The sequence below is a fragment of the Mirounga leonina genome, unplaced genomic scaffold, assembly GCF_011800145.1.
Source record: "Mirounga leonina isolate KUSES-001 unplaced genomic scaffold, KU_Mleo_1.0 Mir_101664, whole genome shotgun sequence".
Classification (NCBI taxonomy): Eukaryota; Metazoa; Chordata; class Mammalia; order Carnivora; family Phocidae; genus Mirounga; species Mirounga leonina.
Window position 1 is genome coordinate 14,081,425 of NW_023270175.1, and position 16,544 is coordinate 14,097,968.

A 16,544-nucleotide genomic window follows, 5' to 3' on the forward strand; every position below is an offset into this window, starting at 1 on the left:
CAGTCTGTAACTTAAACCTTTGCAAAATCCTAGCAGAGTTGTGTCCTCTGCTGCTCCCTACCATGGATGAGTGTTTCCCAGTGATGAAGGGTAATGTGGAGCCAGGGGTTTTTGTTCGTTTATTTGTTCATTATGACCTCCAGCTCTTTTCAGTAAAAGGCACGGCCCTTCAATAACAATGCAATTCTGGGAGACACAACTCCATTATTTGCTTGGCTCATCTAACAAGGCAGAATGCAGAGTCTGATTTAAAAGCAAGCTCCTTAAGTGAGTTTTGGTTAGGCTTGAAGGATAAACAGTTGTGATTACTGTCAGTAGGCATAGGTTGTAAATCTGTTTTAGATGCTTATATTCCATTAAGAGGGACTCAAATGGGTATCACAATACAATTCCCTTTAAAAAGTGGAATCAAGGGGGAAAAAGCAGCTTCAAAAGCAGTCGTTCATGCAGCCCAACCTGGTCAAATTCTTGGTCTTCCAAGGCTTTGAACTAGGTTAGGAGTTTTTCGCTTATATTGTTTTTACCACTGTACAAATTCTTATTAATTTGGCTTCCAGGGCTGGGGAAGATATGGGCAATTAGAATGTACCAGGACACTGTAGGGAAACCCAAGCATTCATATAAAAAAACAAGTGGGGATAATACCATCCTACTCTCACTGTGATGGACACTGACCTCATGGATCCACAGGGCCGTGCTAGCATGTAATTTCAAGTCTAAGATTTATTTTAACATGAATGGAGAAGGATCCAATTTCATAATCTGACTTCTTCCAAAAACCCATAAAGCCGAAATCATTTTCAGCTCCGTGGGTACACCCGCCAAGAAATTAGAACATCACCTACCACCACACGGATATGGGGCTGAACAGACCGCCCACTCTGACCCTTTCTCCTTTCGAGAGGTATCGTTCAGAAGGTACCTGGTTTATGATAGAGTCTCAGGGAAAAATAAAGAGGTCCATACGTAGGGCCTTCTACTCTCAAATCAAGAATCTTTGATTGGGAAACTCTCCTGGCTTAAAGCAAGAATACACACTGCCCCATAGATCTTTCCATATTTTTTCAAAGCTTTTTTGCAACGTATCTCCTTCAAACTTCAGAGGTAGGTAGGGTGAATAGTGTTTTCTTGATTACGTAGATGAGAAACAGACATAGGAAGGTTAAATAACTTGCCTGAGATCACATGGTTCAGAGAGAGGAGTTTCTTTAAACCTTATTTCAAAAAGAGCTAGACCCATTTTACCCACCGCCTCTGGAAGGATGCATTTGGAAAAGCAGAAAATGAAACTCTTGTTACGCCACAGTACCTATGCCCTGGCCCTGTCAGCTCCCCTGCTTTCGAAAGGTAGGGCTAATAACCTTTACTTTGGGCTCGGGCATTTCTCTTTCCCCCTTCCCCACTCTGTTTCCTGAAAGAACAATTAAGATCCATCTGGGACTAATTACAGTGATTCTTGAATTTGAACTTGCAGCCATTACCCAATTGAGGTCACTTATTTTAAATTAACTTGCCTGGTCAGGACATAGGTTTGGTTATCTTCAGAGCCCAGTGCAGAGAGACACCAGCTCGCTCAGACTTTTAATTAACTAGCTAAATAACCTGCACTGTGACAAACTGCCTCTGATTTGATGGAGTCATTCATTTGCATGCAGACAAGGATCAAAATACACTGTCGGAGCTTCAGGGACTGAGTCCTAGAAACATTCGCACAGTCTCTCATTCAAGGCTGTGAGCCTCTTCCCTTTGGTTCCCCCCTAATTATTTTTCCTAGGCTTTTGTTCTGATTATCCAGCATTCATCACAAGTGCAGCTTGTGATGAAACAATGACAACCCATGCTGTACGCTGAGAGGGAATCGAAAATTGGAGTCAGGATCATATGAACCAGGCCCACGGCTTTGAGAAATAATTAGGGGAAACCAAAGGGAAATTCCCAGGATACCCTGCAACAAAGGAGAATTTCCAAAGATTCAGGCCATAACTGCTCCCCCGTTAGGTAATAATACATAGTAACAGTAGGTCCTCAGTCTTTGTTGTATTAAATTCATAGTGGGAGCTGATCATCCCACAGTCATAATAATAGTTCTTATAATCAGGAATGATTAGTAGAGCTGCTACCACCCGATGACTGGGCTTTGGATTCAGACAGATCTGACTTCGACTCCAGGCTCCATTGTTTCCTGCCTGTGAGGCCTCGGGCAAGTTACCCAACTTCTCTGGGCTTCGGTTTCCTGACATGGAAGATGAAATTAATACTAGTACCTACCTTCAAGGGTTGTGGTGAGGATCCAATGAGGTAAAGCATGTGAAAAATCAGTTTCCACCATGCCTTGTACATGGTAAATGCTCAATAAATGTGAGCTTATGTTTGTCTTCTGTTCTGTCCCGCCACCAGGCCTTTGTCCAAGGCATCTTCCCACCCGGGATCCTCTTCTCCCTTCTCTCTGCCAGCAACAGCCCCCTGCCCCCAATCATTCAAAATCCAGTCTACAAGGCATCTTCTTCTCCAGGAGAGAGCCTTCCCTGCGTCTGAACTTGTTCAATGCCCATCCCCTCAATATGCTTTTCTCGATTTTATATTACTTTAAATGGCACCTTCTTCTACCACTTCCTAAGGAACCTGGACTTTTCTCCAAGGTGTACTTAAGCCTTCCGTGTTCGAAACATCTATTAAGCATCACCTCGGTGCCATACACTGGGGCTCTGTGCTGTGGGGTACATGAGATGAGGAAACACATATGGATGGGAAAGAGGGAATCCCTTTAAAGCTCACGTGCTCTGCCAGAAACCTTAAATGCATTTCTTCAGGTAGGCCTCACAATAACCTTAAGAAGTAGGTGCTGTTATGATTCCTACTTTAGATGTGGAAACTGAGATTCAGAGAGGTAAAATGACTTGTCCAAGGCCACTCAGCTAACAAAGAGAAAGAACTGGTGCCCTAGGTCAGTCTGACTCCAGGGTCCACTCCCACCACCATGATGTTCTCCTGCTCACCTCAGGTTGGTTTTTTTTTCATCCATTGCAATGATGCATGGCAAAGCAATAGGTAAACTGTAAGATGCAGTACGTGTGACTTATGGGTCACTGCAGTTGCAGCAGGTGCTGGGGATGTCCTACGCATGGCCCCTTGGCACTAGCCTTTGTTATCTACACCAGCGGTCTCCTATCAAAAGCACATGTTATTCTCCATTGGAAGCCTTTCTCCCAGCCTGAGAGTGAGACAAGTCAGAAGTGTTGGGCAGGGGGCACCTGGGTGGCTCAGTCAGTGAAGCATCTGCCTTCGGCTCAGGTCATGATCCCAGGGTCCTGGGATCAAGCCCCATGCCGGGCTCCCTGCTCAGCAGGGAGTCTGCTTCTCTCTCTCTCCCTCTGCTCCTCCCCCAGCTCCTGCTCTCTCTCTCTCTCTCTCTCTCAAATAAATAAATAAAATTTTTTTTTAAAAAAGCCCTGGGCAGTAATTAATACTCCTGATGGAAGCTATCAGCCAATGGTGAATAGGGAGTGAAGGACAAAGGCCCCAGCTTCCCAGCCCTCACACACCACCCCCAGAGGTACTCAGAGCTAACCTGCTCCGGAAAGCCCCTGGACTGGCTTCTTTCCCTTTGCTGTCTCATCTCCTCACTCCCCTACCAGCGCTTCCTGGAATCCCAACTTCTGGCCCTCATATCTTTGTCTCAAGAGTCCGCCTCTGGTGCGGTCCTGTCTAAAACAAGAATCTGTCAGATTCCTCCTTTGGCTCCTGTCCCCAGGAGTCTGTGTGAGTGTCCTCATGCTGCCCCCTGCCCTTCCCATGGAAGCTTCTCAAGGGAGTACTTCATAAGCCCAGTGTCTCCCTTCTTTTTTTTTTTAAGATTTTATTTATTTATTTGACAGAGAGAGACACAGCGAGAGAGGGAACACAAGCGGGGGAAATGGGAGAGGGAGAAGCAGGCTTCCTGCCGAGCAGGGAGCCCGATGCGAGCTGAGAGCCCGATGCGGGGCTCGATCCCAGGACTCCGGGATCATGACCCGAGCCGAAGGCAGATGCCCAACGACTGAGCCACCCAGGTGCCCCCCAGTGTCTCCCGTCTTATCTCCTTTCATGAAAATCCCATCATTGAGGATCCTTTTAGCTTTTCAAAGTGCATTTATTACCATATGGAAAGATAGTTCTAGATTTCAGTGTGCATCAGAATCAACCGAGTGTCAAATGCAGACTCCCTGGCCCTGACCCAGACTTTCTGAATCAGGCTCTCCGGAGAGGTGCTCAGGTGCCTGCATTTTCATACGCTCTCCAGGTGATCCCCACAGCATGCGCTTTGAGAAATACTGTCCTAAGACATTACTATAGCCTGGGCCTCCAAGGAATGTGAACTGTGTTCCTCATGTTCTCCCTGCCCCCAAGGCCTCTATGGATTCAAACAGGGAAGCCTGGAATTGCTCTGCCCCCTTGCTCCAGAAATGAAGCGTGGATAAAGCCACGGACCAGTTGTTACTGGCAGTGTGGGGCGGCCTGAGACTCCCGGGCAACTGTCTACCATGCAGAGGAGAGATCCATCTCACAGACTCTGCCAAATTTCTGCTCTCACCTTTCTCGCTGCCCATTCCCAACCCCCATTCTCTCCTGTGCTACAAACCCTGTGATGACTACAGGTGCTCAGTTCAATAATGGCCTGTGTGCGCTTCTTTGTCTCTGGGTAGAACCCTGCCCCACCTCCAGCGCCCCCCACACATGTTCTCAACCATGGTTTCCGTGTGGTTTGGATTCCTGGTCCCAATCAATGTTGGAGGCAGGAGAGGAGAGGGCGGTGGAAGGTGACAGTGTGGGTTACTTTGTTGTTGGTTTACCCCCTCCCCACTTCTTGTCCTTTTTTCACCCTCAAGTCAAATGCCTGAACCCTGCATGCAAACTTCAGCTCCTTCCTTGCACCTCCAACCCCGTGCTGTCCTGACCAGTGGCTCCAATACCCACTCTGCACCAAGTTCTGATGCCTCTCCTTTTCCCTAACCCCACAGCAGTAGGAAACCACTTTTGTACATTTTGAGAGTAAGGGACATGAAATCAAGGAAGCCTTCATGGAAGAGGCTGCATATGAGCAGGCCTTGAAGGACAGATGTGATTTCTGTGGAAAAGGATGGAGGGAGGGAGCATTACAATAGAAATAAGGAAGGGAAAACATAATGAATATGGGATAAGCATCAGGCACTATGTTAAGAACGATGGGTCTTAAAGAGGGCATGTGATGTGATGAGCACTGGGTGTTATATGCAACTAATGAATCATTGAGAACACAACATCAAAAACTAATGATGTACTATATGTTGGCTAATTGAACATAATTTTTAAAAAAAGAACTATAGGTACATTATTTCATTTACTCCTAGCTGCAATTCTATGAAGTATGTACTAATGACAGACCCATTTAACAGATGAGTATACTGAAACACAGTTTCAGTGAATTGCTCAAAGCTACACAGCTATGAAAGGGAAAAGTAGGGAGTCTAACCCAGGCAGTCTACCCTGTGCTCTTGACCACCTGACTCAGCTCCCTATCCACTATTATGTTCTCTGTTCTACAGATGGAAAACTGAGTCTGAGAGGTTAAGTAACTCGCCCACGGTTACACAGCTTGTAATTGGCAAAGCTGGAACACATTGCCCTTAGCAGATCCCATTCTATTTACCACATAACCACTTATGCCCCTTCTAACTTAGCTTTTCCAACCAATCATTTCATTCACAATTTCTTCCAGAGCCAGCCCTGGCTGCCATCACAACAAATGCCTATTTGGCCTAAATAAAAATCTTTCCTCTTGTGTGTGAGCACTGTAAAACGGCGAGGCTCTCCTGAAATCAAGAGAAATAGCCCTCCGAAAGACATCTCTCTTTGTTTTCAAAATAGCATCCTCTTTAAGTTACCTGTTTGTCAGATTCCCACTTTATAAAAACCACAGGAAAAAATTCTTTAGGTCTTTAGTTTGGAGACAAAGCACTTTCTATCTCAAGTGGGTTATGAGTTAATCATGCTCTCCTCAGCTGTACCTTGTACATTTTTCTGTCCTCATACTTCTCCCGCTGGGTTGTAATTGTCTGTTAGAACTTAGCAGTCTTGGGGCACCTGGGTGGCTCAGTCGTTAAGCATCTGCCTTCGGCTCGGGTCATGATCCCAGGGTCCTGGGATCGAGCCCCGCATCGGGCTCCTTGCTCGGCAGGAAGCCTGCTTCTCCCTCTCCCACTCCCCCTGCTTGTGTTCCCTCTCTCGCTGTCTCTCTCTCTGTCAAAAAATAAATAAAATCTTAAAAAAAAAAAAAAAAAGAACTTGGCAGTCTTTCCGCTTCTGGTGTTGAGATCCTCCAGGCTTGGGACTAGGTTTTGGTGACCTCTGTCTCCCCAGCGTCTGGCCCCAGGATTTGCACAGAGCAGGCATTCAACAAATGTCCATTAGAAGAAGAGATGAATGAAAGATGTGGTTAAGGGAGGCAACTCTTCCATCCACTAGGAACATCAATCCATATTCCTTTTGAGTCCAGTGGTATGCAGGTGTGGTATACGGGTAAACTGGCTCTCAAGGGGGAAAAGCCCTGATTTGTCGCGTTGGCTGATGTTTATAGTGTAAATACTCCTACCATGGCTGATTTCAAGCTACCAATGGCTTAATAAATGGCTCACAAAATTCCTGAATATTTAATGATCGGCTTTCAGGAGCCCCCTGTTTTGGGCTGAAAGTCCGTAATTCTGCCTACAGTGCTTGAACTGTTATCATGTCAGTAGGATCACAAAAGTAGATAAGCTTTCAGAGTGGGGAAGATAATGCCAAATTCAAATAGCAAGAGTGAAAGACCAAAGCAAACCAAACATTTGAGAATTAGGAGAATTCTATGTTTGGCCTGCCATGAACGAAGCCTCTGTCATTTGTCATCCATCGCCAAATGGAGAGACACTTCGATGACATGGGTCTTAGAAGACGGAGAAATCTGCCAAGTAAGCAACTATCCTAAAAAACAAAGGCCCCCCCAAATATACTGGGTTTCTGAGAGATATTTCCTTTTATTTGAAAATATAAACTTATTCACTCCCTTCCTTCAACAATCAGAAAATCTCCCAGATTGGGGTGTCAAATGCTGGAAGCATTGCACAAACAGAAGATTCATTCCCAGAGGCATAATTAGGGAGTTCTAAGGAGAACATCTCATTCTCCATATCCCCACATTAAATGTTCTTTCCTCTCTCCTCCCAACATGGAGGCTCCATCATTCTGGGCTGAACCTGAGTTTCTAATACTCTACCCAGCCACCCATGGCTCAATTTTGCACACCGTATGGAGCTAATGGGTAAATGGCAGGATTTGAATTGAGACCCATCTGGCTCTTTCTAGTACATCACCTTTAATAAATACAAATTTTTTTCCAGGCTTTAAGGGTGATACAGATCACATCTATAAAGAAAAGTATAAACACTATAAGGTGTCATTTTAGGTGCAGTACTAGAGTTGTTGATGCTGATAAATACCTAAAGATGGGAAAGTGTGACTCGTGCGGGAATGAAGGAAGTCCTGCATTATTCCACCTATCCCCAAGTGGTTACAGTTGAAAACAACACATATTTGAGTGACTACTCAGCTGTATGCCAGAGGTTGCCATTCCCTTTTTTTTTTTAATTCAAGAAATGAAAAAAAATACAAGGAATGAGTCCACTGGCACTCTCAAGCCTTCTACTTACCAGCTGTATAGTTCTCCAAGTAGGTCTTAGGAATCCAGGATTATAGTGCTTTGGTCCTAAATGATTTTGCAAAATCTACAAAGAAAAAAGATACCATTTGCTATTTAGAATAAAGTTGGAAATATTAAAGCCAAAGTTCTAAGCGTGAACATAAAATAACTGACAGTAAATTTCATAAAAGAATATGTGAAGAACTCTGGTATATAAAAATGTATTGTTTAGGGGCACCTGGGTGGTTCAGCCGGTTAAGCATCTGACTCCTGGTTTTGACTCAGGTCATGATCTCGGGGTCATGAGATTGAGCCCTGTGTTAGGTTCCGCACTCAGCATGGAGTCTGCTTGAGATTGTCTGTCCCACTCCCTCTGCCCCTCCCCCATCAAATAAATAATAAATCTTTTTTTAAATAAAAAATAAAAATGTATTGTAAAATAAATTATCACTGATTTGGGGGGATAGCCAATACAAATGCAGAGAGACTACAAAAGTCATACATATGGGTATGTTGAAGAGAAACTAAGGTCCTTTTTGCCGTATTATTCTAGGTTGAATACTAATTAAAATCACCCTACCTTACCTACCTGAAGAAACATCTAGAATATTTCCAACTATAAATAGGGTACTGTGAAAGATCTTTCAGATGAAGTACTCCAAGAAAAGGCACAGTGTTTGGAAATGCATCATTTTACAGGAAGTTCTGGTGGAAAGGTCCCAGTGTTTTAAGTATTCATTATTGGCCCCCTGACCAAGGACTCTAACCACTCCAAGCTGCTGGACTTCCTGGGTAAGGCACTACATGTAAATTGCCTTAGGAAATGTTTTCGTAATTTTCCAGATTTGTCATTTGTACCCAGTCCTGGGCATTGTTACCTCCAAAACACTGCCCATCATTTTGCTCTCTTACAAAACTCATGAACCTTTGAAAGTAGGCAGGGATACTCAAGATTTGAACCACCAGACAAATTAACCTTATTTTGTCAGGACAGGGAGACACAATCTACATTCTCTTTGCCAAAGAGGGGATGGCTTTAAGGCATTATTTCCCAGCACCCCTTGTAGTATACCGCAGGATTTTCAGTAACATCTGGATGAATAGATTTTATTTCTATACAGTTGTATTTCTTTTCTTGCATGTAGTTTCATGGATATTATTGCTTTCGACATGACTAAATTTAAGAAAAGGAGTAGCTATAAAGATATATATGAAGTAACTAATAGTCCGGCGGGATGTGGATAGGACACAAATGGAAGTCTGTGAAGGAATGAAATTTGAGAAATATTGTTTCCGGGTTAATACAGTGAGGTGTTCCCCCCAAGGTCAACATGCACTGAAATGGTCCCTCATCCACAGGAGCGAGAGTAATCTGTTGCTCCTTTAACTTACCCGTGGCCATATATTGCCTCTCATTTGTACGTTCTCTTTGCCTCTCCTGCTGTTTAGCATTAAATCTTCTGTATATTCCATTCAGTCATAGTGGATGCACTGTTAAAGTCTGGGAAGTGAAACTTCCCAAAGACGTGTTCTCTGGTGAAATCCTTGTCCCCTAATCCTCATATCCAAGCATTTTATTTGATGCTTTATTCTATTGCCTCCACTCTGCATAAGCTTCCCCTCTAGACAGCATAAGCACTGATGAGATTTCTCGGTTATACTCCCATTTTCCTTCTCTATGAAAAGCTTCAGCCCGTCTTTCTCCATTGGCACCACCCCCACCCCCACAGCCACTGGGCTGACTTTGGGATGGGTGATTGGCTCTTCTCTGCCTCACTAATCCAGCACATTTATTCAAGTCAGATGACCGCAATATGAGGCACTCACTGTCTTTCAGTTAGAGGAGAGCATGCGTGTGCAGACTGAAATTATTACAAAATAATTCTAACGGAATTGACTTCTGATATATGTTTACTAAGACTAAAGCAATTTAGTAGCTCGGGGTTTTCATTCAAGAAAATGAATGCCTTTTATCATATCTGATGGAAGATTTCTTCTGGGAAGTGTGGCATATTCTAAGGCTGATTTTTGTAGCATACCACTATTTAATTCCCAACACAGCTGAAATTAGATAGGTTGCCATAGGACAACATATCTTTTTATAACTGAGGAAGCAGGAAAAGAAGGGGGGTGCTGAAAAATGTTTTCCCCTTGAACACAAGGAATGTGGTTTTTTCCTTAAAGAGAAAACACCTATACAATAGGTAAATCGGGTGAATTAAAATGGGAAACCTCCCTCACTTCTCTCCCCAGCCCCCCAGACTTCTCAGGGTACCTAAATCGAAGAGAAGCAGATTAAGGTGAGCAGGAAGGCATGTTCTGTACTCAAAGCAAGATCAATCTTTATACATAGATCCTTTTTTGGCACCGATGTAGAAAATCCAAACATGGAGATACTTAGGTCTGCAAATAACCTAATCTGCATACCAGATGGATCTAAGGGGGAAAAAAATCATAGACACTTTTCCATATACACATATATTTTTTTTAATGTGAGCATAGAAAAACAGATGCTTTTGCTCCCAAAGGGTCTGTGGGCCTCTCTCAAGTAGTCTTATGGAGCAATTTAATTTCAGATTTCTAAAATTATGAAAATGTCTAGATTGAGCATTAGATTGAAAAAGAAATGGCCTCTTACATAGAAAACCAACTGAACATTTTCTGAATTATTTTTAACTATTCAGTGAAACCCAGCCTCCAATGTCACAGATAAGCACATGGAGGAGTCAGTAAGGGAACGTTTCCCCCAAATGGGTAGACCATGATTCACTGGATGCTTTAACAAATAATTTAATGCTCTGCTATATGCTCGACTCAGTGAGTTAGTATGGAAGAGCTGTTTTTATCTGCAAACAAAACTGTTGTTTAAGTTTCAATGAATCGGGATTATGGCATTTTGTTCTTTCGGATCCTATTTGTGAGGCTAAAAATAAATTTCCTTTAAACAATTAATTGTATCGACATTTGACACATCTCTCCTTATTACATTTATCATATCCGCCATCTATCTCACCATCCATCACTTCCAACAAATCTTACAAAGGCACAGTGAATGTGGTACATGGATTTGGGAACTTGGTATTTCCTCCTTAAATTTCACAGTAGACTGTTAAGACAGCTTTTCTCCTTGAAGTTCTGAAACTAATTCAGAAAGAGCTATTGTAATTACTGTAAAAGCAAAGTTGAATATTCTCTTGGTTACCAGAGTCATTAAATAGCTCAGGGTACAATTTATGCCTTGTTCATCTACAGCAGATGGCAAGAATCAAGACTGAGGACTAACAGCACCAGAATCACTCCCATTAACTAGTTCTTTTGTGCATTCTATCACACACCCCACCCTCCCTCCCACAAGCCCTGCACCAAAAATGCAAAACAAGGAAAGACCCAGCGCAAAATAGGACACTTTTTGCAGCGAGGGACTTAGCTCACATTGGCAGGATCACTGCTGCCTCACGGAAGTTAAGATTTCAAGGTTCCGGTATCGGGACTAGGAGCATTTCTGTTGGAAACCTACCACAAAACATATCGTGGGGGTTTTTTTTAGCAGAAATTACCAACGCAATCAACCAGACCCTGATGACTCAGGCATTGACGACGAACATCCATGATGATCCTGTGCAGGAGTACGATGTTGTCTACTACCTCCTTTAAGTCAGCCTGTCACTTCCTCTGCTGCTGAAGGGCTCTTTCTAATATTACGCCCTCCCTCTCTACACACCCCTTCTAATTTGCAGCTTTTCGTTGACTGTGAACTGAAAGACCAAGATTGGTAAGAACTGTATGTTAAGTAAGAGTTAAGAAGGCGCTGGAATTAAGGATGAGGAAATAATTAGGGCCTTCGAGGCAGTAGCTCTGTGACACCTAAAGGTTCCTATCTTTAACTTGCCCATCCCTTCCAGTTTAAGCTAAGTCTTGTGAGGTGATAATATGAGACAGCTACCTTCAAATAAGTGAGTTTCTTCTGAGCAGACTATCTGGGCAGGGACTAAAGCAGATATTCCAATAGCTTCAACTGTTTCCGAACCTAAAACACAGTGTATTAGGGAGTGACCCCCTCTCACAGTTATTTAACCCCCTGTGTGATTACATGAGGCACATTCCCCACCCCGAGTGCAGATGTTCTTCACTTTGATCTTGACAACTCTGCCGAGATAGGAAGGGCCAGGTTCATTGTCCCAGATTACAGATAAGGAAATGGAGGCAGGGTACGTTGAGTGATTTGCCCACACGCGAGCAGTGAATACATGACAAGGTTGGGCTCCTGGCTTCTCATGTGGGGCTTTTCTCACAACACTGATGTTTCTATGGTTCCCTCTCACCTCCCCTCTGCTCAAAAGGGCACTAAGCCCTTCCTCTGGTGAGAAAGACCCCATTTCCTTTGGGCTTGCTGCTTCATTTCTTTAAGTTCTGCCAGATGTCCTCAGGAATCTCGCTCATTTTTCTGGCAGAACTCAAAACCGTCTGTTTTTATTATGTTGAGGGTTGTCAGTGAATTAAAAATGCAACAGATATATGGTCCCAACTTGCCATCCAAAGTTAACAAATGTCACCAGTAAGGAGGTTTCTCACAAGCGGACACTGAAGAATACTTCCCAGCAGATACCTAACAGCTCATTTTGTGTCATGGCAGCGTGAGAAATCACTTCCTCAAGACATTCATTAACCTTTCATTTCCTCCATAAATAATCAATCAGAAATGTGGCTCATATTTTAAATTAATCGAAAACAGCTCTCGCTCTCTCTCTCTCAGCCCTTGAAATGACTGGAAAGCTTCTAATGCCAGCATGATAAGCATATTTAAATATGTGGTTCCACTCCTCTGAACCAGCTTAAACCTTATCTTCTCCAGGAAACCTTCCCTATCCATCCCAGCAGACTTTAAATACCTCTTCTTCCTCTTCTCCAAGAACCTAGAACAATTATTGGTATTTGACATTTAGCGCATATTAAGAAACCATGTAATGTACCGCCAAGAATATGGGTTCTAGAGGCGACAGACCCAGGTTCTAATTCCAGCTTTTCCACTTCTGAGCTGTGTGGCCTCGGGCATATCACTTAAACTCTCTTTTGCTGAGATTCCTCCTCTATAAAATGAAACTAATGATACTTAATCTGTTAAATTGTTCTAGCGATTAAGTACATAAAAAGCACCTAACACAGGGCCTGCCATATACTAGGCACTCAGTTAAGGACAATTGTTTTCACTGTTCTTATGGCCTTTTATATATACTTATGGTTTGATATGTATGCAATTTTGCTGTCTTATCAAGTTGTTTTTATTTTATCCTTTTTTAAGATTTTATTTATTTATGGAGAGAGAGAAAGAGAGAGTGGGGGGAGGGGCAGAAGGAGAAAGAATCTCAAGCAGACTCCCCACTGAGCACAGAGCCCAACACAGGGCTTGATCCCCATGCCCCAAGATCATGACTTGAGCCGAAACCAAGAGTCAGATGCTCAACCGACTGAGCCACCCAGGCGCCCCCTCAAGTTGTTTTTAAACCCTTTGATAACTGTGCCCATGGTGGAACTTGTCAGGAAGCTTAAGCTTAATGGCACCTTACTTTTATGGGTTCTTTCCAAGGCTTTACTATTCATGACTTTGTTTCACTTTTCTTAAAGAAGGCTCCTAAAGTGGTATTAACGTCAGACCCGGAACAAAACCTGATTCCACTTCCGGTTGTATCTTTACCCTCTATGTGATCCCCCTCCTGGTGCCCACTCCCTGAATTCAGCACAGTACTTTGTACATAATCAGTACTTATTAAAGTGACATTTTATAAAATCCTCAATTAACTGGAATTTGCCGTACTTAGCTATCTGGAAATAAGCTTATGTCAGGTATTTAGTCAAAAACTTGCGAATGACAACCAATACATTTGGTTGGAAATTATTCAATCCACTTACACATTTTGAAATAACAAAAATGCATTTTGTAAACTGTAGGGCTTAGAATTAATACAGTGTTATTCATGAAAATTACTGTAAGAATGATGACCCCAAGGCAGGGCTTCTCCACCTCAGATGTTACTGACATTTTTTACCAGACAATTCTTTGTTGTGGAGGGCTGGCCTGTGCACTGTAGGATGTTTAGCAGCATCCCTGGCCTCTCCCCACTAGATACTAGTCACCCTTCCAGATGTGACAACCAAAAATGCCTCCAGGCAGCTCCAAATGTCCCCTAGGGGACAATCCCCACCCCCACTGCCCTGCAGCCTAGCATCCGGCAGCAAAAGCTGTACAGATGGTCACAAATCTTTCCTATTAAGGCAGGAAAAAGAAGGTAAGCATTTTAGAAAAGTCTCAATAAGCAAAAGTAACCTCGATTAACCTGAAAATCCCATTAACCCCATTCCCAGAGTGTTCTATTCCCTAAGCATTCCAGATAACAACAACAAAAAAATGTACTGTACATTCTATTTTCTAATTTGTATTCCACGTTCAGCCCATTTTCCATCTCAGCAGCTGAGTACAGAATCCAGTTCATGGGTGGGGGATCAGCAGCTTCATCACTTTTGCCATCTATTTTTAGTGACAGTGATGCTACTGACCTGGCAGTTTTGAGAGCTTTTTCTCCCTTGTTTTTGACACTTTTAACTTCAATGTTAGCAATTCTTCCTGTATTCTCTGCCTGACATTGAAATGTGCAAAAAGAACTCTGGTCCTATTAACTGTGATTTTACCGTATACAAAGACCTAACTCTGTTGATCATTTAAAAGTAATTCACACTAGCCCATCGATTGATTGCACTTCCCATTGATTAGGCAATTGGAAATGCCCTTCTTAAATAAGCAATATTTCTTATTTCTTCTTTTGCAGGTTGTGATCCTGGGGAAACATTCAAGAGGTTATCACTACATGCTTGCGAACCTGGTAAGAACAAGCAGAGTTTTTGTTTCCCAGGGCAATATATTCTATTTAGTTTGTGCTGTTCGTAATCATCCAAAAAAGAAATACACAAAGAACCTAATGTGTTCTTTAGACACTTGGAGAAATGAGTCAGTAAATGCCAAAACCTGAATGCAATAGCCTTGTTTTCAATTATGCTGTCTCTGTTTTAGCTGTGAAGCTCGTATTCTCTTCTCTTTTAAAACATAGTAATTTGAGACGGATTCTTCTTAGATCCGATTTGGATTTGACATGTAAACCATTTTATCCAGGTTTGAAATATAACACAAGGGACAGGGGACACAGGAAACCGACTCTTTCCCCAGTTAACCCAAGTAGATGTGCATATCAGTACTGGGTTTGTCTTTCCAGAAGCAGATCACTACCAAATCTTTTCAAATCAGATGCCAGAAGTAGGTTGGAACACAGAACATCAAGGGACCCTGTCAAAGCATACAGCCACCTGTATACTTATAATGAAACACAACTTGAATCTTTTCCTTAACATTTCCCATGCCTTTAAAATCTATGAAACTCTAGAAGCTAGTATTTCATTTAGGTTAGTTTATAGTTCTTTCTCCAAAAAGACAGTTGGTTTAGGAATTAACAAAGTGGCTTCTAAATCAGGAATATCTGTTTGGCAGAGGTTCTGAATAATACTATCTCCCCTAAATGAAAGAGAAATGTTAAATTATCACTGTAATACTAAGAATCTATTACATTATTACATAACATGAGTTCGAACCCCGATCTTGTTTCATTAGCACAACAGAATGATAATCATTATGGAGCTCTTACACCAAAAGAATAGCAACAAAGGTGAAAGATTATTATAATTATATTCTTAGATTTCTTAAATCAAAGAAAAAAATCTTATTTTGTTTTAATGATGAAAATTTTTTGAATAAGAAAGGAAATGTTACTTAAACCTCTGTCTTAGGAAGTGTGTTTTCCAACACTTTATGAAATGACGATTAGAGCTACTGCTTTGAAATGTAGTGTGCATGTTCTCCAATAAATTGCTCAAAGTGGAGCACTTCAGACCATTTGGGGGATAAATGTATTGACTCTTTTAAGAGGAGAAATCTTGATTCTTCATTTACATCTAAATACTTTCAATTTGGTTTTTTTAGGCAACCAATAAGTAAAGGATGTTTGCTGACTCACTGGAAGTTAGACCAGGGCTTGGCAGGAAATATGGATGTCACAGCAAGGCACCTGAGGGCAGTTACTGATGGGTTTTTACCATTTCTTTCTCATCAATAAGTATTTTGCTCTCCTTCCTTCCTTTTTTCTTTCCTTCCTTCCTTCCTTCCTTCCTTCTCCCTTTTCCTTCTTTTCTGCCTTATACATCCCAGGGTTCACCCATCACTGACAGTACAGGAGATGACTTTACATAGTGTACACATAAACTTTTTTATTATGATGGTAATGTATTATTTATTGTGTGTTAGAAAAATATAAAATGAGCACCTCGAAATCCAAATTTCATGGACATTATTACTTCATACAGGGCTAACGTAGAGATTTAATGTGTCAAATGTGTCAAATGTGTTGTATAAGCAATAGCATGGGGAATAAACATACAGCAAGGTCTGGCTTTTGTGTATGTGGCTGTGGTGGCATGTGGATGACTAAAGTTTGGGAAAGAGCATTGAACGAAGGCAGAAAGTTTGGGTTGTCATACGGAGTTTGCTACTTACTAACTAGCTATGCTACTTACTAACTAGCTATGGGACCTTGCATAAGTCACTTCAGTTTCTTTACTGTAAAACTCAGATGGGAATGGGGGAGTTCTTTGATGTAATGGTTAGGCCCTTTGGAAGCAGATGCTAAGATATAATTAGAAGTGCAAGACATTGGGTGCCTGGGTGGCTCAGTTGGTTAAGCGACTGCCTTCGGCTCAGGTCATGGTCCCGGGGTCCTGGGATTGAGTCCTGCATCGGGCTCCCTGCTCTGTGGGG

The 16,544-nt window shown here is 42.3% G+C and overlaps 1 protein-coding gene across 1 annotated transcript in view; it reads left to right on the forward strand.

The window, feature by feature from the left end:
* Positions 1–16,544, forward strand: part of GRIA3 (glutamate ionotropic receptor AMPA type subunit 3) — a 275,026-nt gene that overhangs the window by 149,290 nt on the left and 109,192 nt on the right. Inside the window, exon 6 of the mRNA XM_035008174.1 lies at positions 14,512–14,565. Within this exon, the coding sequence (XP_034864065.1) occupies positions 14,512–14,565 (54 nt within the window). The remainder of the gene's footprint in view (positions 1–14,511; positions 14,566–16,544) is intronic.